The 27507-nt window shown below is 37.4% G+C and overlaps 1 protein-coding gene across 3 annotated transcripts in view; it reads left to right on the top strand.

The window, feature by feature from the left end:
• LOC137652533 (uncharacterized) overlaps positions 1-25470 on the top strand; it is a 42295-nt gene extending 16825 nt beyond the window's left edge. For 2 of the 3 annotated variants that reach the window (XM_068386003.1, XM_068386001.1), the window contains exons 5-10: positions 1047-1147; positions 12102-12198; positions 22161-22268; positions 23022-23181; positions 23653-23816; positions 25165-25470. In XM_068386003.1, coding sequence (XP_068242104.1) covers positions 12135-12198; positions 22161-22268; positions 23022-23181; positions 23653-23659 — 339 coding nt within the window. In that variant the 5' untranslated portion in view covers positions 1047-1147; positions 12102-12134 and the 3' untranslated portion in view covers positions 23660-23816; positions 25165-25470. The remainder of the gene's footprint in view (positions 1-1046; positions 1148-12101; positions 12199-22160; positions 22269-23021; positions 23182-23652; positions 23817-25164) is intronic. The other variant, XM_068386002.1, reaches the window with a different exon arrangement.
• The last annotated feature ends 2037 nt before the right edge of the window (positions 25471-27507 follow it).

The raw sequence follows: 27507 nt of genomic DNA, 5'->3' as shown, positions 1-27507 counted from the left end.
TAATTTAGTTTGTCTTTTTTTTGCCGTCGGACTACTATTATACCATCTTGCTTTCTCCCACCCTGCTGTCTTGCCTCTTTGTACTTCATATGGGCTAGATTCTATATATCCAATTGCAATCCTGTCGAGGCGTTTTGTTGAAAGTCGTCAGTATTGAATGGGGTAGTTTGTAGCGCTACGGCCAAGCGTCCTAATTTGCTTATTATCGCTCCGACTGTTATCTTGTATAGAATAAAAACGTTTGGAAATGGTCTACGGATCTTAAATATGTGCTTAAACGCACACTTTTATGTTTTTTGCCGAAAACCCTAAATTACCTGAAAATTTGTGGCTCGAGTTCTTACTCCGGCCACGAATCTTCTCGCTCCCGTAGTAGGTAAGGGGGGGGGGGGGGGGCGAAGCCCCCCCTTGGGTAAGGATACGGCTTTTAGCATAGGTTAGGTGGGTTTTTTAAGTTAGCTTCTCCCGCCAAAATCGTTTTTAGAACGACGGCCACAGTTCAGAATATTCCAGTTTTCTACGAACCCGATTTTAGAATGAGGGCCACAGTCTACCCCACTTTATAATATTCCCATTTTCTATGAATGAAAACGGATCTGGCCGTCACCCTACAAAGGCTCCATTGAATGTATTTTTTTTTTTCCCATTTTGGCCTATTTGTCTTTCAGTTTAATGAAATGGTAACTGCCATTGTTTTTCAATTTTTAATTACTAATTATTCATTGTGTGGGAGGGTGGGCTGTGCCACCCTAGCAGTACCACCCAAACTCGATTGAGTCCCTTGTCAGGCTGGGAGGAGCATAGAGAGATGTCCCCTTTTTTGTTTCATTTGTTTGATGTCGGCTACCCCCCAAAATTGGGTTAAGTGCCTTGGTATATGTATGTATGTAATTATTCATTCATTTGTAGATATATTTAGATTTTTTTAGTATTCTCATGTCTTTAAATGTTGTAGTAAAATCTGGTTTTTCGCTTAGTAATAAGTGAATTTGATGTTGAGTGAACAAAAAAGGTCAATGTTTTTAATACTTAATTTATTTCTACAGGTAATTCTTCACGGTCTGCAATGCAGTAAGTCTTATTCGAGTTGATCTGACTATCAAGATTAGAAGTAAATTTCAAGATAATGCACCGGGAAGAATTTAAGGTTTAACCCAAATAACATGTATGGTAGAAAATTTCTCAACACACTATGTGAAATTTGAAATAGACATTGACTTGATAATTTTTTTTTTTTTTCTTAAGCACAGCCTTTAGAGTTCAGTTGTATTTTAATTTCTATGTAAACTCATTGCCTTCATTCAATTAAAAGTTATAGGTTATCTAGTGTGGTCTTTAGACCGGCAAGTATGAAGTTAAACTGTATTTTCTGAAAAAAAATACAGTATAACTTCATACTCATTACAAAAAATTGTTCCAAATCAATAATTTGTCTAAATGTGAAGCATTTATAATTGGTCTGTTCACAAACCCTTGGGTGTCTTCACCCTTATTACTGGAAAGGGATAATGCATGTTTTGTTAAAATTTATTCTGTTACCATTTTATTTGTAAGAAAATTGGGTCTTTGTCTTTAAAAATCTGTTGATTTTGAATGTGCCATTATATTATTGAAACTTACTGGAATTCATTTGCTATTTATTCTAAAACCAGGAGCCCTTTTAATGAGGGAATGCCTTGATGAAGTCATTGAGCTTCAGCCGTGCTGTTTATTCTAAAACCAGGAGCCCTCTTAATGAGGGAATGCCTTGAAGTCACTGAGCTTCAGCCGTGCTGTTTATCCTACAACCAGGAGCCCTCTTAACCCTGGATAGGTACGGTGGGTCGTTTGCGACCCCGAGCGTCAAAAAAAAACAGGTTTTTCTCACGTGACTCACCCCTGTGACTGAATTTGTGGGTTATCGACCTGCAGGAGGTGTCTCCCCTACACGCTCTAGTAGTGTCCAGATGTGCATTGCTGTAGCTGTACTCCTTCCCCGATTTCTGAGACGCATCGGGGTCGTTCGCGTCCGAGTTTACCCTTCTGAGGTAGTTTGCATAATTATCAAAGTTATTACGTATTATGAAATTGTCGTAGAATGGTGCAACTTGTATAGGTTATCAGTTGTGGAAAGTCTTGGTGGATTGTTTGGCTACCATGTGCATGTTTTTTTTTTTAGTTAAAATGTCGTTCATCACCACGAGGACCATTTTACCGCGAGTGCCCCTTTTTCATTTTTTTTCATTTTTTTGCCAAGTCATTTTTCCGTAAGATATTGCCAAATAGTGTCGTAAAACTTTTGCTTGTTTAGTGTTGGAAAGTGTGTCTAGATGATCTGGCTACCCATGCATGACTTTGTTTTTGTCAGATACGACGTAGTTATTGGTATATTGGGTATTTAACTGCGGTTACCAATTTCTGTTTTTTTTTCAATATTTGTAAAAATTACTACGTAGTAAGGAATTGCCGTATATTATTCATTTTTTTTTCATGTTTATGTGTTAGAAAGTGTGCCTTGATGGTTGGGCTAACACGTGCATGTCTTTTTTTTTATCTGAGATGTCGTATATTAGAATGTCGGGCATTTTACCGCGAGTGTCCCTTTTTAATTTTTTTTAATTTTTTTGCCAAGTCATTTTTCCGTAAGATATTGCGAAATAGTGTCGTAAAACTTTTGCTTTTTTAATGTTGGAAAGTGTGTCTAGATGATCTGGCTACCCATGCGTGATTTTTTTTTTGTCAGATACGACGTAGTTATTGGTATATTGGGTATTTAACTGCGGTTGCCAATTTCTGTTTTTTTTTCAATATTTGTAAAAATTTACTACGTAGTAAGGAATTGCCGTATATTATTGATTTTTTTTTCATGTTTGTGTTAGAAAGTGTGCCTTGATGGTTGGGCTAACACGTGCATGTCTTTTTTTTTTATCTGAGATGCCGTATATTAGAATGTTGGGCATTTTTCCGCGAGTGCCCCTTTTTATTTGTTTTGCATTTTTTTGCTTAGTCATGTTACCGTAAGGAATTGGCAAGTAGTGTCGCAAAACTTATATTTTTATAGTGTTGGAAAGTGTTTCTAGATGATCTGGCTACCCATGCCTATTTTTTTTTTAGCCAGATATGGCGTATATATAAGTATGTGTTCGATTTTCCTGTGATTGCCATTTTTTCGTTTTTTCCCATTTCTTTCAAAATTACTACGTACTAAGGAACTATCACAGAGTAATATTTCATTTATATGTTTATTTATCGGAAAATATGCCTTGATGGTTTGCCTAGCACGTGGCTGAAATTTTTTTTTTCTGAAATGCCGTATATTAGAATGGCCATTTTTCCACGAGTGCCCCTTTTTATTTGTTTTGCATTTTTTTGCTTAGTCATGTTACCGTAAGGAATTGGCAAGTAGTGTCGCAAAACTTATATTTTTATAGTGTTGGAAAGTGTTTCTAGATGATCTGGCTACCCATGCCTATCTTTTTTTTAGCCAGATATGGCGTATATATAGGTATGTGTTCGATTTTCCGGTGATTGCCATTTTTTCGTTTTTTCCCAATTCTTTCAAAATTACTACGTACTAAGGAACTATCACAGAGTAATGATTCCTCTAGATGTTTATTTGTCGGAAAATTTTGTTTACTTTTTTTTTGATTGAATATCATCAAATTTTTTTAGCTAAAATATTGTTTTACATTTTTTTTTTCGATTTTATTTCCCTTCAAAAAAAATTTTTTGGGTCAGAATTTTAATTTTATAAACGTAAAATAATCGACAATTATCCAGCAACCCACCATACAATTTTTATGCATATCCAATAATAATTAGATTAGTAAATAACACCTTGAAATTGACATACCCTTCCTACATTTCAAGTGGCAGATTAAGGAGTCTCAGTCAGTGTGGTTGGCGGCCATTTTGTGGACATATCCGAAGCGTAAGCTGCCCTATCTATATATATTCTTGTTCCCTATAGAATTTGTGATATTTTGGTATATTTTTACCTGCATAAATATCATATTATATATTAAATATATGTATTTTTTTACGAAATTTCCAAGTACTCAAAAAATTACCTTTAGATATGGCCCCTGATATAAATGTAATTTACAAAATAATGAAGATTTTTTTACATATTTCTATTTTAGGATAACATATGTTTATTCCCTAAAAAAATTAGCCACTTCCTATTTCATTTGGGTACCCAAAAAAATTCATGAAATTTGGACAATTTTTTTTGGCCAAAAAAAGTTACCCTTTTTTTCTCATTTCAGATCTTCACCTCCATGGGTCTGACTTCATCCAAAATACATCAAGATGTGTCCTAAACATTCAAGAATCAATTCCTAAAAGGATTTGTGTATATATGTATAAACTTTTTTTTTATGAATTTTTATGCCAGGTCTTTTTTTTTTTCTACTTAATTTTTTAAAATATTTATAATAAATAGTTTTTCTGCAGATGAGTAGTATTTATCTTTACAGTTGTTTTAAGCATTCATTGAAGTTTTTTTTGGCAAAAGAAAAAAGGAGGTTACTGCAAAAACTGATTTTTCAAGAATTTTTTTTGGCGTCGGGGTCGTTCGCGTCCGAGTATACCCTTAAAGGGGTGTCCGAGGACCGTACCTATCCAGGGTTAATGAGGGAATGCCTTGAAGAAGTCACTGAGCTTCAGCCGTGCTGTTTATCCTACAACCAGGAGCCCACTTAATGAGGGAATGCCTTGAAGAAGTCACTGGGCTTCAGCCGTGCTGTTTATCCTACAACCAGGAGCCCACTTAATGAGGGAATGCCTTGAAGAAGTCACTGGGCTTCAGCCGTGCTGTTTATCCTACAACCAGGAGCCCACTTAATGAGGGAATGCCTTGAAGAAGTCACTGGGCTTCAGCCGTGCTATTTATCCTACAACCAGGAGCCCTCTTAATGAGGGAATGCCTTGAAGAAGTCACTGGGCTTCAGCCGTGCTATTTATCCTACAACCAGGAGCCCTCTTAATGAGGGAATGCCTTGAAGAAGTCACTGGGCTTCAGCCGTGCTATTTATCCTACAACCAGGAGCCCTCTTAATGAGGGAATGCCTTGAAGAAGTCACTGGGCTTCAGCCGTGCTATTTATCCTACAACCAGGAGCCCTCTTATTGAGGGAATGCCTTGAAGAAGTCACTGGGCTTCAGCCGTGCTATTTATCCTACAACCAGGAGCCCTCTTATTGAGGGAATGCCTTGAAGAAGTCACTGGGCTTCAGCCGTGCTATTTATCCTACAACCAGGAGCCCTCTTATTGAGGGAATGCCTTGAAGAAGTCACTGGGCTTCAGCCGTGCTATTTATCCTACAACCAGGAGCCCTCTTATTGAGGGAATGCCTTGAAGAAGTCACTGGGCTTCAGCCGTGCTATTTATCCTACAACCAGGAGCCCTCTTATTGAGGGAATGCCTTGAAGAAGTCACTGGGCTTCAGCCGTGCTATTTATCCTACAACCAGGAGCCCTCTTATTGAGGGAATGCCTTGAAGAAGTCACTGGGCTTCAGCCGTGCTATTTATCCTACAACCAGGAGCCCTCTTATTGAGGGAATGCCTTGAAGAAGTCACTGGGCTTCAGCCGTGCTATTTATCCTACAACCAGGAGCCCTCTTATTGAGGGAATGCCTTGAAGTCACTGGGCTTCAGCCGTGCTATTTATCCTACAACCAGGAGCCCTCTTATTGAGGGAATGCCTTGAAGAAGTCACTGAGCTTCAGCCGTGCTATTTATCCTAAAACCAGGAGCCCTCTTAATGAGAGAATGCCTTGATAAAGTCATTGAGTTTCAGCACAGCACACGTGATGGGCAACAGAGCTCTTGAACTTGGGGAAATTGCTCCCCCAGTTCAAATCTAAATTTCTCTCCTCCATCTTTTTCTTTCAATATTAATTCGACCTTCTCCTAATTTTATAAACTTTCTTTCGTGTTGCTTTACCAACTCCATGAGAAAAATTTCCCTTATATATGTATATATGTATTTATTGATTTTTCTTTTTCTTTTGGCTTGGATGTTTCTACATCCATTATAGCTGCTGGCACAGATGGTTATATATTTGGTATTGCTGCCCTGCTTTGACAAACTGGAGGAGGTGTAGTGGTTGGGAGGTATTTGCATTCAAAGCTATATGTGAGAGTATTGGATGATCTCAGCCATCCCGAAGATAGTTTGGACCTTTTTGGAGGAACTATTCTCAAGTGTTGGGTCTTCGCAATCCAGGGGGATCGAACGCTTGGAGTAGGACTCTCAGCTTTTGGCCGGAAGCCCGTCATGACAGATATGGGGAGGATGATTCCATAGTTAATTGGTCCCAGTCCTAACAGGAGGCTTCAGCTTACACGTGTGCCTCTATATCTGTTTTGATGCTATCCTTCGGGTAGGGTATGGAGAGGACCATTTGGGAAGTATACTCTCATTGTGCCGATAGTGGAGAGTGCAAATTTCCTTTCTGACGTGTGATGGCCTAATATTCTCGAGCAGGTACAACAAACTAACCCTTTTCTCTCTCTCGTCTAATGGATTCTTTAAGTAACGAACCCCCATCCCCTGGATACGCTGACTTTCCCCGGGCACTGTTGACGACCTCTGATAATTCAATTAAGGAAAATTCTGTTGACGACCTAGGAACAAAAAAGGACCCCTCTACCAATGTTTTAAACCAATTTAATTGGGTAATAAAGGGAAACATTGAATCCTTCATGTTACACAAATTCCAGTAAATACTGATTATGATATGCTATATAAAGCATTCAGATTCTATGGAGTGATAAAAGAAATTAGAATGAAACTTGAAAATGAAAAATGGCATTCATGGATAACTTATAATAATTGTGAAGAAGCATTCAATGCAATATGTAACATCAATGATATCAAAATTAATAACCTAAATGTCATGGGTTCCCTATGTGATAAGATACCAAACAATTTGGATGTATATAGACCTGCTGACTGGTTTGAGAAAGATATCGATTTAACTATGCTCCCCCAAAGAAAGCCAAAACCACCAATGTGGCTTGTTGCTGAGCCTAAAGGGAGTAATGGGAATTGTTTTAAAATTAGCAAACTAATTCAGAAAAAGGTAGGAACCATTGCACCAGGTGATATATCTCGCTTTGGGAAAAATAGCTTCCTAATCCATGCAAAATCATACACGCAATCAGTAATACTGTCTAACCTTGGGACAAGTAGTGATGAGGATATGTTAGATGTCAAACCCCACCTAAACTTTAGTTACGGAAGGGGAGTAGTCTTCAATAATGATCTGTATGAATTTATAGAAGAAATACTAGCCATGTGCCCATTAACAGAGTGGAAAGTGCATAAGATTCCTGGGATGTCAATGATTATTCTTTACTTTCCAGGATGCTGATGTGCCTTTCCACATCGTTATTAAAAATGAAAGAATTAAAGTTTGACCTTTCAAACAAAATCCCTTACAATGTTTCAAGTGTTTCAAATTTGGACATCCTTCTAAAGTTTGTAAAAATGAAAAAATGTGTAGCATCTGTACCAAAAATTATCGTGGAGAGAGTACACTTGAGCCCAGCTGTTTGAATTGCAATTCAAACCCTAAATCCACTGACAGGAGCTGCAAGATTTATAAGTTTGAAGAAGCAGCCCTCAACAAATCCAGTGTAGAACACATAAGTGTAGGACATGCCAAAAGACTACTGAAAAAACCAAACAGCTATGCAAAGGCACTGAAATCAAGAGAAAATATACCACAGGAGACATTGAACCCACATAGTGCTGCCAGTTATTCCAAGAAAAGAAATATGTCATCTAACGATAGTAAAGTTTTGCGTGATAAGGTAAGCATAGTTCCTTCAAGGCTTTGCCACAGTGTATTAAAACTGCGACACTGCCCACTTCTATACAAACTTCATCCCCCATTACCAGCAATAGTACTAACCTTTCTCAGGCCATGTCCTTGCCTGTTTTGATGGAGGTTCCACCCGAAACCAAGTTACCAGGTGCACCTGTGGTAGGGAAGGTGCAAAAACCTGGTAAATCCTCACCACCGATAAATAGGAAAAGAGTGAGCCCTCCATCTCTCTCTCCACCCTCCATTAGAAACTTTAAGGTTATGACATCAAATAAATTTGATGTTTTGTCTGTTGATATTTCTAATGAACCAGAAGATAAACTGAATAAATCAGAAATTCAAGTTGAGGTCCACCATCCACCTCAACAAATAGATCAAAAGGATACAAAGAAAAACACAAACATAAAACCCATTATAACAAGACCATCTCTGAAGAAACCTACAGGTAATAATGTTAGATTAAAAACTGCTAATGGGAAGACCTCATCCAAGATGTCTTCCAGAAATAATCCATAGTTTTTTTCCTCCATTTTGCAATGGAATTGTCAGGGTTTAAGCGCCAAATATGAAGAACTTGAGCTCTTAATTCGCGAGCATTTCCCCATAATTGTATGTCTACAGGAGAGAAGTTTGATGCTAATACCCCTTGTCCTCGTGAATATATTAGCTATAGGACACCTTATGATCACGGAGTAGGGAGCCATGGCGGAAGTCTCATGTACATTCGTCGAGATGTTCCCCAAATACCTATATCTATACGTACAACCCTGCAGGCAGTTGTTGTACAAATTGATATAGGGAGAAAATATACAATATGCTCTCTGTACTTACCTCCAAATGATAATATTTTATATGATGATTTAGCAGAGGTCATTCAACAACTCCCTCAACCTTTTCTCTTACTGGGAGATATGAATGGTAGACATCCTTTATGGGGTGATGTTTTGGCCAAAACAAGGGGCAATATTATATCATCAATTGTGGAAAACAAGGATGTCGGACTCCTATTCAGGAGAGTGCACACACTTCCATGTTCAGACAGGTACTTTGTCATGCGTTGACCTTTCAATTGCAAGCTCTAACTGCCTCCTTGATTTCGATTGGAGGATATTGGATGATTGACATACTGGGATAGATTTCATGAGCTAAGTGAAATTGAAGGAAATGCAGAACAGTTTGAAAATATTGATCATGCAATAGACTTACTGAATGGAACCCTTCATACAGCAGGAATTAATTCCATTCCCAAAACAACAGGGTTATTCAAACGACGACCAGCCCCGTGGTGGTCTTCAGAACTAACTGCCCTCCACAGAGCCACAAGAAGATCTCTAACACGATTGAGAATTTAATTATGTACAAGAAATGTAGAGCACAGTTCCGTCGTGCCATGAAGGAAGCTAGGTGCCAATCATGGGTGTCTTTTGTTTCCTCCATTAACAGTAGAACACCACTATCTGCTGTGTGGAGGAAAATAAAAAAAGATTGCCGGCAAATTTACCCCGAACCCTCCACCAGTGTTGAAGGTGAACGGTCAGTATGTGACTGAAGCAAATGATGTCAGCAATGCCCTGGCTGAACATTTTACAAATGTATCCTGCAAGTGTGAAGGAGCTCCTGGTCACAAGTATAAGAGCAACGAGGAAAAGAAAATTTTAAATTTTGTAACAGGAAGGGAAGAGTCATATAATTCTCCTTTTACTGAAAGAGAATTTGATTCCGCTCTTAATAATTGTAACGATACAGCCCCTGGACCAGATGGAATTCCATATGCAATGATTAAACATGTACATTTTAATACAAAGTCATTTATTTTAAGCATTATTAATAGAATATGGCATGATCATAGTTATCCAAGTGCTTGGGAACTAGCCATTATTTTAGCCTTTTTAAAACCCGGTAAGGACAAGTTTTTAGCAGCAAGCTATCGACCTATTGCATTGACTTCGTGTTCATGTAAAGTCATGGAGAAGATGGTCAATGCAAGGCTGATGTGGTACCTTGAAAAGAAGGGTATTTTATCACCGATTCAATGTGGATTCAGAAAAATGCACTCAACAACTGATGTGTTAATACGACTTGAGTCCTCTATTTGTGAAGCCTTTGCTTCCAAACAGCACCATGTGACAGTCTTTTTTTTACCTTGAAAAGGCATATGATACCACATGGAGATATGGTATACTTAAAACAATTCATGAATTGGGATTGAGAGGAGAGCTGCCACTATTTATTCAGGCATTTCTTTCACGTAGAGTTTTTCAAGTGAGAGTGGGGGAAACTCTATCAGAGAGTAAGTGTCAGGAAGGAGTTCCTCAGGGTAGTGTGCTGAGTGTAACCCTATTTGCACTAGCAATTAATGGGATATCCTCAGTCATTCCCTGGGATGTTCTCTCAACACTATTTGTGGATGATCTCCATTTCATTTGCTGGGGCCAGAATGGCAATGGTTGAGAGAAAATTACAACTCCAATTGACAAAATTATCCAGTGGGCCAATATGAATGGATTTAAGTTCTCGACAAGTAAAACTACAATTGTCCATTTCTGTCGTATCCGGGGAGTACATCCAGACCCGGATATATACATTAAAGGTCAACGAATCCCTTGTGTAAGTGAAGCTAAATTTTTAGGTCTGATATTTGATTGTAGGCTTACGTGGGTCTCACTTGAAAGCGTTAAAAGCTAAATGTCTTGAGGCTCTGAATATCTTAAAAGTATTGTCCTATACATCATTGGGGGCAGACCGCAATACTATTTTAAAATTATACAAGGCCTTGATTTTTTCCAAAATTAGTTATGGATGTGAAATATATTCTTCAGCCACCCCAAGCCGGTTAAAAATATTAGACTCGATACATCATGCAGGTATTAGATTGTCCACTGGAGCGTTTAGAACTTCGTCTATCACAAGTCTCCTTGTTGATGCTGGAGAGTTACCTCTAGACCTTTACCGAAAGTCTTCTGTTGTTCGGTATTGGTTTAGGTTGAAAAGACTCCCTAACTCTTTATCCTTTCAGACTGCAAGCCTTGTAAGACACGCATCATACTTTGAGTTGCACCCAAAATCTCCTCAACCCTATGGCTTTCGGGTGAAACGATTATTAAATAGTCTGGATATAATTAGAAATAAGGTACTTCCATTCAAGGTATCATCAACGCCTCCATGGAAATTACCCGACGTATCTTTTTGTAAATACTTTATTGGAGTTAAGAAGAATATAACTGACCTAGAAGCCAGGTCTCTTTTTATGGAACACGTTGAAGAACATAGAGGATAGACTTATATAATACTGATGGCTCCAAATCTGATGCTGGCGTTGGATTTGGAGTACATAGTAATGGTTTTAATTGTAGAGGTGCACTTCCTCTAACAGCTTCCATATTTACTGCCGAACTGTATGGCATATTAACCGCTATTGAGAAAATAGCGTTGGAGAAGAAGGGTAATTTTACAATTTTTAGTGATGCAAGGAGTGTCCTTTAAGCTCTAGAAGTTTTTAATTCTAGCAACCCTCTAGTTTTAAAGATTTTAGAATGGCTTTTAATTATTGGACGGAGAGGTATAACAGTTCAATTTTGTTGGGTTCCAGCACATGTAGGTGTGTGTGGGAATGAGAAGGCAGATTCACTGGCTAAGAATGCTGCATCCGAGTTGCTGCCAAGAAGGTATCCCATTCTCTGTAATGATTTCTTACCTGACATCAAGAAATTGGTTTGCAATAAATGGCAACAGCAATGGGATAGCCTAGATGGCAATAAAATGAGAGGTGTAACAAATGTCATATCTCCTTGGAGGTATATTATGATGCCCCGAAAGTGGGAGACGTCTTTTGTCGTCTCGGTATTGGTCACACTCGGTTGACACGAGTTTCTGCTTAAGGGCCAACACCAACCATATTGTGACGACTGTTTGGTACCTCTAACATTGAGGCATTTGTTGACCGAATGCCCCAATTATAACAACTTAAGGAATAGATATTTGTTTGAGGCTCGAGGTGAGGGTGGCAGGTTCATCCTTGCCAAGATTCTTGGAAATATGTCCTACTATAATACACTCCTATTATAATACTCGGGTTTGTAAAGAAAAAAGCAAATTACTTGAAAATGTGCGAGTTTACCTAATTGTTTTCGTAATCATTATAAACGCGTAAAGTGTTTTGTAATATTCTCTAACCTGTGTAGTGTCTATTTATTGGACTCGTTTTGTATTATTTTTTTTTACCTTATTTGATTTTGGACTTTACTTTATACATGAGCATAGATTTATGTATTCCTTTTTATCCACAGAACTTTGGCTAGATTTGAGGAGAGCCAAATTATATGGCCTTGAATATGGACAGCTTTGAATTTAGTTTGCAGTTCATCAGAATTTCAATATCTCCTGGTAAGTATGTAGTGTGAATATGTTTTATTCTTAATATAAGTAAAAGCAGTGTTCCATTTATTTTTGGGGCAGACCGCAATACTATTTTGAAATTATACGAGGCGTTGATTTTTTCCAAAATTAGTTATGGATGTGAAATATATTCTTCAGCCACCCCAAGCCGGTTAAAAATATTAAGACTCGATACATCATGCAGGTATTAGATTGTCCACTGGAGCGTTTAGAACTTCGCCTATCACAAGTCTCCTTGTTGATGCTGGAGAGTTACCTCTAGACCTTTACCGAATGTCTTCCATTCTTCGTTATTGGTTTAGATTGCAAAGACTCCCTAATTCTTTAGCCTTTAAGACTGCAAGTTTGAGTTGCACCCAAAATCTCCTCAACCTTTTGGCTTTCGGGTGAAACGATTATTAAATAGTCTGGATATAATTAGAAATAAGGTACTTCCATTCAAGGTATCATCAACGCCTCCATGGAAGTTACCAGAGATATCTTTTTGTAAATATTTTATTGGAGTTAAGAAGAATATGACTGACCTAGAAGCCAGGTGTCTTTTTAATGAACATGTTAAAGAACATAGAGGATCAACTTTTATCTATACTGATGGCTCCAAATCTGATGCTGGCGTTGGATTTGGAGTACATAGTAATGGTTTTAATTGTAGAGGTGCACTTCCTCTGACCGCTTGCATATTTACTGCCGAACTGTATGGCATATTAACCGCTATTGAGAAAACAGCGTTGGAGAAGGAGGGTAATTTTACAATTTTTAGTGATGCAAGGAGTGTCCTTCAAGCTCTAGAATTTTATAATTCTAGCAACTCTCTAGTTTTAAAGATTTTAGAATGGCTTTTTATTATTGGATGGAGAGGTTTAATGGTTAGATTTTGTTGGGCTCCAGCATATGTAGGTGTGTCTGGGAATGAGAAGGCAGATTCACTGGCTAAGAATGCTGCATCCGAGGTGCTGCCAAGAAGGTATCCCATTCCCTGTAATGATTTCTTACCTGACATCAAGAAATTGGTTTGCAATAAATGGCAACAGCAATGGGATAGACTAGATGGGAGTAAAATGAGAGAAGTAACATATGTTATATCTCCTTGGAGGTATAACATGATGCCCCGAAAATGGGAGACGTCTCTTTGTCGTCTCCGTATTGGTCACACTCGGTTGACACGAGTTTCTGCTGAAGGGCCAACACCAACTGTATTGTGACGACTGTTTAGTACCTCTAATAGTGAGGCATTTGTTGACCGAATGCCCCAATTATAACAACTTAAGGAATAGATATTTGTTTGAGGCTCGAGGTGAGGGTGGCAGGTTCATCCTTGCCAAGATTCTAGGACATGATGTGTCTTACTATGCAAGTGGCATTTTTAGATATATTTCAGAAGCAGGTCTTCTGAAAACTATTTAATGACATTAAACTTATATGGTTTTAACCCTGGATAGGTACGGTGGGTCGTTTGCGACCCCGAGCGTCAAAAAAAAACAGGTTTTTCTCACGTGACTCACCCCTGTGACTGAATTTGTGGGTGATCGACCTGCAGGAGGTGTCTCCCCTACACGCTCTAGTAGTGTCCAGATGTGCATTGCTGTAGCTGTACTCCTTCCCCGATTTCTGAGACACGTCGGGGTCGTTCGCGTCCGAGTTTACCCTTCTGAGGTAGTTTGCATAATTATCAAAGTTATTACGTATTATGAAATTGTCGTAGAATGGTGCAACTTGTATAGGTTATCAGTTGTGGAAAGTCTTGGTGGATTGTTTGGCTACCATGTGCATGTTTTTTTTTTTAGTTAAAATGTCGTTCATCACCACGAGGACCATTTTACCGCGAGTGCCCCTTTTTCATTTTTTTTCATTTTTTTGCCAAGTCATTTTTCCGTAAGATATTGCGAAATAGTGTCGTAAAACTTTTGCTTGTTTAGTGTTGGAAAGTGTGTCTAGATGATCTGGCTACCCATGCATGACTTTGTTTTTGTCAGATACAACGTAGTTATTGGTATATTGGGTATTTAACTGCGGTTACCAATTTCTGTTTTTTTTTCAATATTTGTAAAAATTACTACGTAGTAAGGAATTGCCGTATATTATTCATTTTTTTTTTCATGTTTATGTGTTAGAAAGTGTGCCTTGATGGTTGGGCTAACACGTGCATGTCTTTTTTTTTATCTGAGATGTCGTATATTAGAATGTCGGGCATTTTACCGCGAGTGTCCCTTTTTAATTTTTTTTAATTTTTTTGCCAAGTCATTTTTCCGTAAGATATTGCGAAATAGTGTTGTAAAACTTTTGCTTTTTTAATGTTGGAAAGTGTGTCTAGATGATCTGGCTACCCATGCGTGATTTTGTTTTTGTCAGATACGACGTAGTTATTGGTATATTGGGTATTTAACTGCGGTTGCCAATTTCTGTTTTTTTTTCAATATTTGTAAAAATTTACTACGTAGTAAGGAATTGCCGTATATTATTGATTTTTTTTTCATGTTTATGTGTTAGAAAGTGTGCCTTGATGGTTGGGCTAACACGTGCATGTCTTTTTTTTTATCTGAGATGCCGTATATTAGAATGTTGGGCATTTTTCCGCGAGTGCCCCTTTTTATTTGTTTTGCATTTTTTTGCTTAGTCATGTTACCGTAAGAAATTGGCAAGTAGTGTCGCAAAACTTATATTTTTATAGTGTTGGAAAGTGTTTCTAGATGATCTGGCTACCCATGCCTATTTTTTTTTTAGCCAGATATGGCGTATATATAAGTATGTGTTCGATTTTCCTGTGATTGCCATTTTTTCGTTTTTTCCCATTTCTTTCAAAATTACTACGTACTAAGGAACTATCACAGAGTAATATTTCATTTATATGTTTATTTGTCGGAAAATATGCCTTGATGGTTTGCCTAGCACGTGGCTGAAATTTTTTTTTTCTGAAATGCCGTATATTAGAATGGCCATTTTTCCACGAGTGCCCCTTTTTATTTGTTTTGCATTTTTTTGCTTAGTCATGTTACCGTAAGGAATTGGCAAGTAGTGTCGCAAAACTTATATTTTTATAGTGTTGGAAAGTGTTTCTAGATGATCTGGTTACCCATGCCTATCTTTTTTTTAGCCAGATATGGCGTATATATAGGTATGTGTTCGATTTTCCGGTGATTGCCATTTTTTCGTTTTTTCCCAATTCTTTCAAAATTACTACGTACTAAGGAACTATCACAGAGTAATGATTCCTCTAGATGTTTATTTGTCGGAAAATTTTGTTTACTTTTTTTTTGATTGAATATCATCAAATTTTTTTAGCTAAAATATTGTTTTACATTTTTTTTTTCGATTTTATTTCCCTTCAAAAAAAATTTTTTGGGTCAGAATTTTAATTTTATAGTCGTAAAATAATCGACAATTATCCAGCAACCCACCATACAATTTTTATGCATATCCAATAATAATTAGATTAGTAAATAACACCTTGAAATTGACATACCCTTCCTACATTTCAAGTGGCAGATTAGGGAGTCTGAGTCAGTGTGGTTGGCGGCCATTTTGTGGACATATCCGAAGCGTAAGCTGCCCTATCTATATATATTCTTGTTCCCTATAGAATTTGTGATATTTTGGTATATTTTTACCTGCATAAATATCATATTATATATTAAATATATGTATTTTTTTACGAAATTTCCAAGTACTCAAAAAATTACCTTTAGATATGGCCCCTGATATAAATGTAATTTACAAAATAATGAAGATTTTTTTACATATTTCTATTTTAGGATAACATATGTTTATTCCCTAAAAAAATTAGCCACTTCCTATTTCATTTGGGTACCCAAAAAAATTCATGAAATTTGGACAATTTTTTTTGGCCAAAAAAAGTTACCCTTTTTTTCTCATTTCAGATCTTCACCTCCATGGGTCTGACTTCATCCAAAATACATCAAGATGTGTCCTAAACATTCAAGAATCAATTCCTAAAAGGATTTGTGTATATATGTATAAACTTTTTTTTTATGAATTTTTATGTCAGGTCTTTTTTTTTTTCTACTTAATTTTTTAAAATATTTATAATAAATAGTTTTTCTGCAGATGAGTAGTATTTATCTTTACAGTTGTTTTAAGCATTCATTGAAGTTTTTTTTGGCAAAAGAAAAAAGGAGGTTACTGCAAAAACTGATTTTTCAAGAATTTTTTTTGGCGTCGGGGTCGTTCGCGTCCGAGTATACCCTTAAAGGGGTGTCCGAGGACCGTACCTATCCAGGGTTAATTGAATATTCTTTTATTTTTTATATATATAAACTAATTGATATCGGTGTCAATGACCTTAGATGTCAGGATATCTGAAAACTTTTAAAATCAATCAATCAATCCTAGATCAACTTCTAAGAGAAGCGGAAATGTCCCAGTTCCTACGAACATGGAATGTGGCTGTCTCGGCTGCATGTGGATAGAAGGGATGTCCTGAAACTTTCTCTCCTTTTCTTAAGGTGATTCCCCAGGATCATCCTTATGGGCCCATTAGATCTCATACTCCCTTGATTCCATCTACTTATAATGCAAGTTTTCTAGATCCTTGTGTTACGACATCTAAGAGTGAGTGACTTAAAGAGGAGTTCCATTTGGTCCCTATTATTCTTGACTCCACCTCAAATGAGGATGATGATAAGCCACCACTTCCTCTTGCTAAACGATATCCTGACCCTGCTTCGCCTACGGAGTTGATCTCGCATGATCGGACTTTCCCCCATTCCTGCACTAGAGTTGGGAAGACAGTGGAAAGACATTCTTCTATTGTGTAAGAATTGTCATCCAGTAGTCGAGCAGGAAGATGCTTCTGTTCCCCCGCCAAGTAAAAGGGTTAGGGTAGACCTCGCTAATTCTCCCTCTCCAATTATGATTTAGGATCTGTCTTCCGCCTCTGTAGAGGTACGTCTTCCGCCACTGTAGAGGTAGGTTGCTCAGATCCTACAGGCTTAGATCCTTTGGAAGTTCCTACAGCAGAGCCGGGTGAGGAGTCGTCCTTTCTGTTGGTTCTTGGAGTAATCCGAAGGTTAAACTTGGAGAGGTCCCTCTGTTACCTTCCATAGGGAGGAAGACATCCATTGGTGGGTTCTTCCCTGAACATAGGCTGGAACTACACTGGTCCTGACAGGGTTAAGACACCATTCATAAGATTAAACAGCAGGTCTCTGCTTTGAAGGATTCTCTTAAAGTTGAGATGTCGTCAAAGTTAATTCCAGCAGTGCTTTCTACATAGAGAAAGGTCTACGTCCCAGAAGGGATATATCCTAATCCGCTGCCTCTGGGTCCTGGTGTGGCGTCCTTGACCCCTTGTTTCACGAGTGAGAAACTCGGCAATTGGTGGTTTTCTCAGCGCCAGAGATGTAAACTTTAGAAAGGCTTCTATATTACCCCTTGTAAGCATGCTCATGGTTGGATCAATTGTACAAAAACAGCACAAAGAACTTGTGCAATCAGGCTAAAGCACTAGAATTCCTGATTCACCAATGTGCTTCCCTCTGGGGTAACTGCATCCCTAAGAGAAGGGATGCAGTTGTTAGTAAGTTTGTGCATCAAATGGCTTCGAGGGATTCATTTGGGTCTTCGGGACACTGACTCTGGTGCATAGGTTAATGCTACTATAATTGTTGCTTTTAAGTCAAAGTGGGGACCATTATTGAATTCCATTTGGAGCTCAAGATATTTCAAATACTTATGTATATAATGGCCTAAATGGAAGAAGCCTACTTTCATGGCAAAAAGGCACCTTGTTCATAATCACAGTATATTCCTTTTGGCTGTAAATCTTATAACAATTCAATTATCATCTGGAACAGTCTAAAGTATGTTCTGTGTTTATTTGATAACAGGGCATACAACACAGGAAAACACCACCGTGTCCTGCCATAAGACAATGAAAACATCTTAAATATTCCCTCTGCATACCACACATCGGATTTGTGATAAAAAAAGCTAACCAGCCTTGCCTTCCAAAAATTATTCTTTCATCTTCTTGACCATGTTATATGCTTTTAAATATTCTGCAATAGCATGGTTAAGTTTCTATGTTGCATCATATTGAAATCCATCACATTTAGAAAAAAAGAGACAGCATTTCATTTCATCTCAAGTGCCAAAATAGCCTGGCCTCAGGAAGGATGTCGCTATCTCAAAAAGGACGTCGGTAAACCACTTTGGGACCAAATAGCTGTCTCCAAACAGCTAAAGCCGAAAGGCGGCGCCAAAGAAGTCCCATTCCGTAGTATATGACCCCAGGTTCGAGACCTTCTCCATCCCATTGTCCTGCAGTGGACTAGAAACAGCGGCTGTTGTTTTTGTTGTTGTAGATTTATACAGGTATTAACATTTGTTGTTTTAAGGATTGTAGTTTGCTTTGAATATCCAGTTACCAATAAAGTAAGGGGTAAATTTGTGTTGTTGGACTATTGACAGTAGGATTAATAAAAGGTGTGGGTTTTACATCCTGCCATACTGCTTTCAAGTTACACATCAGAGCTCCATTCTTTTATCTTTAAAAGAGGTATCTTCCACCTTCTTCTTAAACAAGGGATGGTGAAATCTATGCAAACCCATTAATCATCATACAGGTAAATTATTCAAAACTGACATCTCCCATTTAAAGGTTTTTTCATTTGGCCAATACATGTCTCTGTGTACAAGACCTATCAGTCTTTTCATCCCTACGAAAGACAAATAGGAGCTTCCTGGAATCACTGTTTTGCTCCCATATGAGACCAAGGGGTTGGACACTTCCAGGGAAGAACAACCAACCAGTTCAGTTCTAGGGGGACTACCAACCCGGTGCAGTGAGTCTCCATATTGACAGAAATTATTCATAGCTATACAAACCCGACTATAACCTAACTCCCCCCTCCCCCCAGTCCTGGACCGAAAGGTCATAAATAAAGCTTTCAGACTGGTGAGAGGGCTTGGCTTCTTATTCGCACCCTATCAGTAGTTTAAGCACTCGTTAAAGCATTCTCACAACAGTCTATCGTGGGCCAAAACACTAAGAGGGGAAGTATGGAGAAAATTTATACATTCTCATTAATCATATAATGCTACTACATTCCTGTAGGCCCTGCTGCTTCCTCCGGTGCCTTGGATGACCGTGAAGGTAGCAGCAGTAGGGGAATCAGTGTTATGAAGCTTCATCTGTGGTGGATAACGGGGGAGGGTGGGCTGTGGCACCCCTAGCAGTACCAGCCAAACTCTGTTGAGTCCCTTGTCAGGCTGGGAGGAACGTAGAGAGGAGAGGTCCCCTTTTCTGTTTCATTTGTTTGATGTTGGCTACCCCCCAAAATTGGGGGAATTTGTAAACTCTCATGTTTTGACATAAGATTATGCAAAAACAAAGGAAAATGTAAACTAGCTATTTCTTAAAGGCTCTTATTGCGACCCTATCGTTCTCAGACACAGCATATGTCTCACCGCCCACAATGTCAATCCACTGCCCACTTTGGGAAAAACCAATTTAGATTCTCATAAGGCTTTCCACTATTACACAGTATTCTAGAAGTTCTATTCCAGCTTTGGAATGATATTCCTAATCAGGTAGTTGAATTGGTGGAACTTTTAAAAGTTCAAACTTGCAGTGTTTTTATGTTGAACAGGCTGACTTGAGTTTCTTTCTATAGTTTATATAAGAAAGATCTATTTTAATGCTGTTACTGTTTTTAATACAGTATATTTTATTTCAATTCAATACTTTTTTAGTTGATTTATCTCCTTATTTCTTTGCCTTACAGGGGTATTTTTCTATGCTAGAGCCCTTGGTCTTATAGCATCTTGCTTTTCCAACCAGGGTCGTATCATGGTCTTCCACTGTCTTGGGTTAGAGTTCTCTTGCTTGAGGGTACACTCTGGCACACCATTCTATCTCATTTCACTTCCACTTGTTAAAAGTTTTTATAGTTTATATAGGAGATATTTATTTTAATGTTACTGTTCTTAATTATTTTATATTTCCTTTTTTCCTTTCCTCAACTGGGCTATTTTCCCAGTTAGAGCCCCCTGGCTTATAGCATCCTGCTTTTCCAACTAGGGTTGTAGCATAGCAGGTAGTAATAATAATAATAATAATGATAATCCCTAAGGGAGGCTTAGCCTAACATCTTTAGTTAGGATGTTAAACAGGAATCATGACTTTCACTTCTCTTCAGGACCAAAGTACATTGACATTTCCTGGGTCAGTAAAGCAGTCAGATTAGTCATGCACGGATTTCCACTCACCTCAGGATAAGTCTCCTTTTACAGGCACGCTCTTTCTATATGGTTTCTCTTCCTCTTGTTAAATTGTTATAGTTTATATAAGGTAGATCTAATTTAATGTTAATTATCTTGAAACTTTTTGATTGTTATTACTCCTCTTGGAGCTCATTTCCTTTTTCCTTTCTGTACTTGGCTATTTTCCCCTGTTGGAGCCCTTGGGCTTATAGCATCATGCTTTTCCAACTAGGGTTGTAGCTTAGCTAGTAATAATAATAATAACTTTTTTTATTCTTTTGGCATTATATGTCCTAAAATGTTTTATTTTGATTGTTATTACTTCTCTTGGAGTTTATTTCCTTTTCCTTTCTGTACTGGGCTATTTTTTCCCTGTTGGAGCCCTTGGGCTTAAAGCATCATGCTTTTCCAACTAGGGTTGTAGCTTGGCTAGTAATAATAATAATAATTTTTTTATTCTTTTGGCATTATATATCCTAAAATGTTTTATTTTGATTGTTATTACTTCTCTTGGAGTTTATTTATTTCATTGTTTCCTTTCTTCACTGGGCTATTTTTCCCTTTTGGAGCCCTTGGGATTATAGCATCATGCTTTTCCAACTAGGGTTGTAGCTTGGCTAGTAATAATAATAACAACTCCCTTTATTCTTTTGGCATTATATATTGCATAAACTTATGTGGAAACTTCAATGATTTTTATACATACATACATCTACCAAGGCACTGCCCCCAATTTTGGGAGGTAGCTGACATCAACAAATGAAACAAAACAAAAAAGGGGACCTCTACTCTCTACGTTCCTCCCAGCCTTATGTATTTATTCTACTCTTTAACCCTTTTACCCCCAAAGGACGTACTGGTACGTTTCACAAAAGCCATCCCTTTACCCCCATGGACGTACCGGTACGTCCTTGCAAAAAAAGGCTATAAAGATTTTTTTTTTTTCATATTTTTTATAATTCTATGAGAAAATTCAGGCATTTTCCAAGAGAATGAGACCAACCTGACCTCTCTAAGACAAAAATTAAGCCTGTTAGAGCAATTTAAAAAAAGTATACTGCAAAATGTGATGGGATAAAAATAACCCCATGTGGGTTAAGGGTTAATAGCCCAGAGGTAAAAGGGTTAAGTCCCAGGTTAAAGGTCAAAGTGAAAGTAGTTCTACCTATTAGGTGGGCAGGGGACCTGACAGCCGGGCGTGTTGACCTCATTGAATGCTTAGCGGCCATTTCCAGCTGTGGCAAAGTCATACTCTTATTAAAGGTCTCCGGTTTGTATGGTTAAAATATTTCCTATGAAACTTTACTATTTTTTTGAGTTTTGTATCTGGAAATTTTAGGCCTGTAAGTCAGGTTAAGCCGACCCTAGGCCAAAATTTAACAAAATTCAACTTGCAAACAATTCGACCTAAACAGTTTTTTTTTTTAGAACCAATTAGATTTGTAAGTCGAGGACCTGTAATTCCTTTTATTTGTTGCCTTGTTTAATTAACCTTAGTTTGCAGTCATTATGCATTTGTTGACCTGATATGGTATGTGTTAGTGGGATTTTAAAGTAACTCCCTTTATACTTGGTATTTATAAGATGTCTTAAAATAAAACTCTCATAGCCTTACCTTTGGAATGGAAAACTAACTAACACTCTCTCTCTCTCTCTCTCTCTCTCTCTCTCTCTCTCTCTCTCTCTCTCTCTCTCTCTCTCTCTCTTTCTCTTTCTCTATCACGGTGCAGGATCCCTCAAGATATCACAAAACAGAGGCCGTCCCGGGGCAGATGCCAGCCAGTTGGTTTTTGTCTTCCACCCACCTAGAGGTGAGCCTCCACAGCAAAGAGTTCCAGGTTTGTATTGCTAGAAATAATTCAAATTACTTCCAATTTAATGTACACTCCCTTTAGCATCCTCTATCTTATCCCTTTAACCCCCAGGCTATTTGGAAATTCCCAACCCTTAACCCCCAGGGGGTTAGTTTTTTCCCAGCACATTTTGCAGTATATTTTTTTTAAACTGCTCTAACAGTCTTAATTTTTCTCATAGAGAGGTCAGGTTGGTCTCATTCTCTTGGATAATGCCTGAATTTTTTCAAAAAATTATCAAAAACATGAAAAAAAAAAATTTGTATAGCATTTTTTTGCAAGGACGTACCGATACATCCATGGGGGTAAAGGGATGGCTTTTGTGAAACGTACCAGTACGTCCTTTTGGAGGTAAAAGGGTTAACAGCAGAGCTGTATGGTATCCTGACTGTTCTTGAAAAAAAGTAGCATTAATGAAAGAGGGAAATTTGACCATTTTTAGTGATGCAATTAGTGTGTTGCAGACATTGACAGTTTTTAAATCCTATGAAGCCTTTAGTTTTAAACTTTTTAGAGTGGCTGTATATTTGTCATTCTGCAGGCAAGGAAGTTTTAAGTTTTACTGAAAAAAGTAGCATTAATGAGAGGGAAATTTTACCATTTTTAGTGATGCAAGTAGTGTGTTGCAGGCATTGACAGTTTTTAAATCCTACGAACCGTTTAGTTTTAAACTTTTTAGAGTGGCTGTATATTTATCGTTCTGCAGGCAAGGAAGTTTTAAGTTTTACTGGGTTCCAGGTCATGTGGATGTATCCGGAAATGAAGCACTGGACAAATTGGCAGAAGAGGCATCAGGAAAACTACTTCCTGGAAGATATCTACTTTATTTACCAGCTCCTGCATCACACAGAAAGAAGCGGTTTTACATACGTCAAGGAAAAAAAATGTTCTTATACAGGTTTGTTTTATTTTAGTCAGTTGTTGAATCTACTCAAAAGTTCAAAGTTGGAGCAAATGCCTTTTTGTTGACCAGGCGGACATGAGTCTTTTTATAGTTTATATATGACATTTATTTTTGACGTTGTTAATAGTTTATATATGACATCTTTTGACATTACTTTTTCTAGAATGATTTATTGTTAATTTGTTCTCTTCAGTTATTTATTTCCTTATTTCCTTTCCTCACTGGGCTATTTTTCCCTATTGGAGCCCCTGGGCTTATAGCATCTTGCTTTTCCAATTGGGGTTGTAGCTTGGATAGTAATAATAATAATAGAAAGGCTAGAGAATGAATTCTAGGTAATTCTGATTTAAGATTATTTTTCCAGTGCCTAAATTTTTCATCATGTTTTCAGCTGGCCTCGACTGATAATTTTGTTCGTGTAACTTTCCTGAACCCAACACTATAGGTTGAATTTTTTATTTTCAGATGTTAAATATACTATAGAAACTGCAATGGCTTAGAGAAATTAAGAAGCCAACGGGAACTGGTTCGCTGTTGCGATGTCATTCTTCATGTAGCAGGACTTCAGGTTGAAGCCCACCGATGTGTTTTAGCAGCCTGCTCTCCATATTTTGACTCAATTTTCAAAGGTACAGGAGTCAGTCTCTCTCTCTCTCTCTCTCTCTCTCTCTCTCTCTCTCTCTCTCTCTTTTTCTCTTTCTCTCTCTCTCTCTCATTATAGTTGCATGTAAATTATTTTCATTTTCAAATGGTTATCCAACACTCAGTGCATTTATGGCTTAAAAATATCTACCCCAAATTTTCCTAACTCTAGCTTGTATTTCATAACCATGGCCTGCGTACTATCTTTTATTGACAGGAAATTAGAGCATGGTTGTTAGCTATTATATTTATGAAGTATTTTTATTTTCATAATTATAGAGTATTCTATAGCACAGTAGTAAGACCAGTGCTAATGTATGGATTGGAAATGTGGGCTCTAAGACTCTTAAGATGAAAATAGTAAAGCTTGAGAGAGAGATGAAAATGCTGAGGTGGACTATGGAAATATCACTGCTTGATAGATTGTAAAATGATGAAGTAAAAATGGCAGGTGTTGTAAAGATCACCGAGGTGATCAGTGTGTCCCAACTGAGATGTAGATACATGTTGAGGATGGATGGTGGGGAGTGAGAGAGGAGGCCTTAGGAGGAACCTTCTAGGGGGAGGAGATCGAGCGGGAGGTAGAAAATTAGACGGGGGAGAGGTAAGGTTGAGGGTGATATGGAAAGAAAAGGTTTGGTGGAAAAGGATGCCTTCGGTAGAAGGCATTGGAGAGGGCGTAGAACCAACCCCTTAATGTCGGGATAGTAGTGGGAAAGAAAAAGAATATCTAGAGTAGAAGTGTGTATCCAGGAAGGAGATACTGCTATACTAGAAGATATTTCAATCCAGTGATATCTTGAGGCTACCAAATGCGAGTTGCAGTACAATCCTCTCTTGCATCTTTGAACTTTGATGTTTTTGTGCCCAGCTGTTCCCCTTTTTTAGCTGTTTATTCCTATGGTGTCCACCTAACGTTTTGAGTAAATTCTTAATATCCTAGAAATGGGATTGCTTGGTTTTCCGAAGACTGTGTCAAGGAAGTCATTTCCGTTTCATGCTTAAAATCTTCAATATCACCAAAACTTTTCTATGGTAGTTATCGTGAACCTTATCATTAGACATCTTTGTACCCAGCTGTTAGCTTTTTTAACTTGACATTTCTCTGGCGTCCACCTTTCCTTAAAAAAAAAAATCTTTCAATAGCATAAAGATATGATTGTTTGGTCTTTTGAAGACTTATGTCAAGGAAGTTAGGTTAGGTTAGGTTTACCATTCATGATGTGTAAGTTCTTCAATATCAACAGAACTTTTTTATTTTTACTCTACTGTGGTAATTCATGTGTACATCAACTTTATAATATAGTGATCTAACTATCTTCTCATATCTTTCAGGTATGCTTGCTCCCCTGTTTCGTATTTTGAAGGGGCCGCGTTCCAGTAGTCGACATTCTCCTGTGGAACTTTTACAAGAACTTCACTCTTTGGAGCAGCTGCACCTTTGGACTAAATCTGCACTTAATAGGAAAAAAAGAGAAATCAGTCACTTAAGATAAAATGAAATCTGTAATCTTCAAATTATAGGAGCTTGTTGGACGTAATATTTCAGCATTACATTAAAACAATGCAATATATTTATAAGTTTATCGTAATCTTTGGAATGCATGCAGTTCTCTTTGCCAACTATAGTCAATACCTTATGGGGAAGGCATGATGTTAATACTGCATGTAGGTTGTGTATGTTGATAATGTGGGCTTTTACAAAGCATATAGGATGAGGTACATAAGCCATTTTAGCTGTTGTTTTGGCAACTCCAAACTTCAAACCATAAAAACAGGCAGTGTCCCCAAGTCAACGTGTAGCATACGGCGTCATATTTACATTGACCTCCCCCTGTTTTCAATTTGCTTTTCTCCTCCCTCCTAGATATTTTCAAGTTCATTGATTTACTTTCTGCCGTGTCACATCCTCCCTCAGTTTCCTCCCTCCTAGATATTTTCAAGTTCATTGAGTTATAGTCTTGTGTCACGTCCCCTCAATTTTCCGTCACTTGCTAAGAGATCTTAAGATATTCTGTTATTGACTCATCAAAAGTCATAAAAAACTTAACTTCGGCTTTTGAGATTGATATCTTTCTCTTTGTCAAATACGTTTTTTTTATATGGGGCTGTTGAAACACTAGATAATTTTCCCTAATTGCAAGAATGCTACTAAATTACCGGTTCAATTTGATTGTGTAAAACATCACGTTCACTTGAACTGTTGACTGTCAGATTGTTCTCCCCAAATTCATGTTCAAGAATTTTTTTCCGCTTGATAACTTTCATTTGGGCTTTTTGTTATTCTACTTATTCATTATCTAAACGGAGAAGTTGGTATTCTCTAATATTTTGGAAGAATTTCAATGAAATTTCAATAGAAAAATGTACACAAATCTCTCCTTATTACCGAGTAGTTTTGAAGTATATTGGTACAGAAATTATATGTTTGTGATACTAAAAACATTTTGCCTGATTATATTTGAACAGCAGAAGTCATCACTAGAGACCCTCCCCTTTCCTTGGTGCTGTGCTCTTGGTCCCTTTTACTTGTGTTGGAATTATATGCTTCCTTGCGATGCTAAAAACATTTTGCCTGATTATATTTGAACAGCAGAAGTCATCATTGCTCCGTAATCCAACGTTCACTTCAGATGAACTTTGAAACATGGATAAGTCATATAATTCAGGCTTCAGGGTACCCTGAACAATCAAATGTTTTCAATAGCAATACAGTACTAAAGATTTGTTTGTAACATTTGCAGATTCACAGAATTGTGTCAACTTTTGTAAAGGTATTTAGGCTGAATTTTACTTTACAAGTGGTATCGGAACGAACATCAACTTTATGTAAATAAAATCTTGGTGTTATCTTTATAACCTTTGCAGTGAAGGATTTTGTTGTTTTTACATTTTTACTGCCAAAATCACGAAACTTAGTGGTTTTTATTATCTATTTTGACTTATGAGATTTGGTTCTGGTATACAGTATATGTTTGCTTTGATCTGAAAAAATTTTCAGGTTGAGGAGTATGTGGACAGTAATTTCAAACATTATGTAACTAGTCTTCTAAATCATTGGGAAGACACCAATGAATTGGTGGTATGGAGCCAGAACCATTATAGGGTTATTCATGAATTATATCTTGGGTCAATGTTGAAAGCTGTGAGTTGAGTTACCTCTGTAGGGGAGTAATACATTTTGATAGAATTGCCCCTGTAGAGGAGTTGAAATAGGATTGCCTTTAAATATGAGTAATATATTGTATTAGAATTGTCTTAAGTGGAGTAAATAGATTTTTGAGTAATATATTGTATTAGAATTGTCTTAAGTGGAGTAAATAGATTTTTTTATTGAATATTTGCTAAAATCCCATTTTAGATTTTTTTAGTTTGTGAAATGGAGACTAGATTTCAAACCTTTATGTTAAATTTAACTGGTGTGACAGGAGTTAAGTTGAAGGAAGTCAAAAATTCTTGGATTATTGATAACTTAGATGTTTAGTAAAGGTGTGTCTTAATGTTCTGTCAAACTAAAGAGAAAATTATTCATTTTGTCTGTTGTTAATAGTTTCCGTCTCTGACAAGCCATTGAACTCTTTGTTTTCCTGGTATTCTTTCACCTGAATACTTCTACAAATTTAACATTATCATTGTTAACTTTTATAGACGCATTAGTTCTCAACTGTTTTTTATCAT

This window comes from Palaemon carinicauda, chromosome 13, assembly GCF_036898095.1.
Source record: "Palaemon carinicauda isolate YSFRI2023 chromosome 13, ASM3689809v2, whole genome shotgun sequence".
Lineage (NCBI taxonomy): Eukaryota > Metazoa > Arthropoda > Malacostraca > Decapoda > Palaemonidae > Palaemon > Palaemon carinicauda.
The sequence above is the reverse complement of the archived record's forward strand: the minus strand, read 5'-3'. Positions and strand labels throughout refer to the sequence as shown.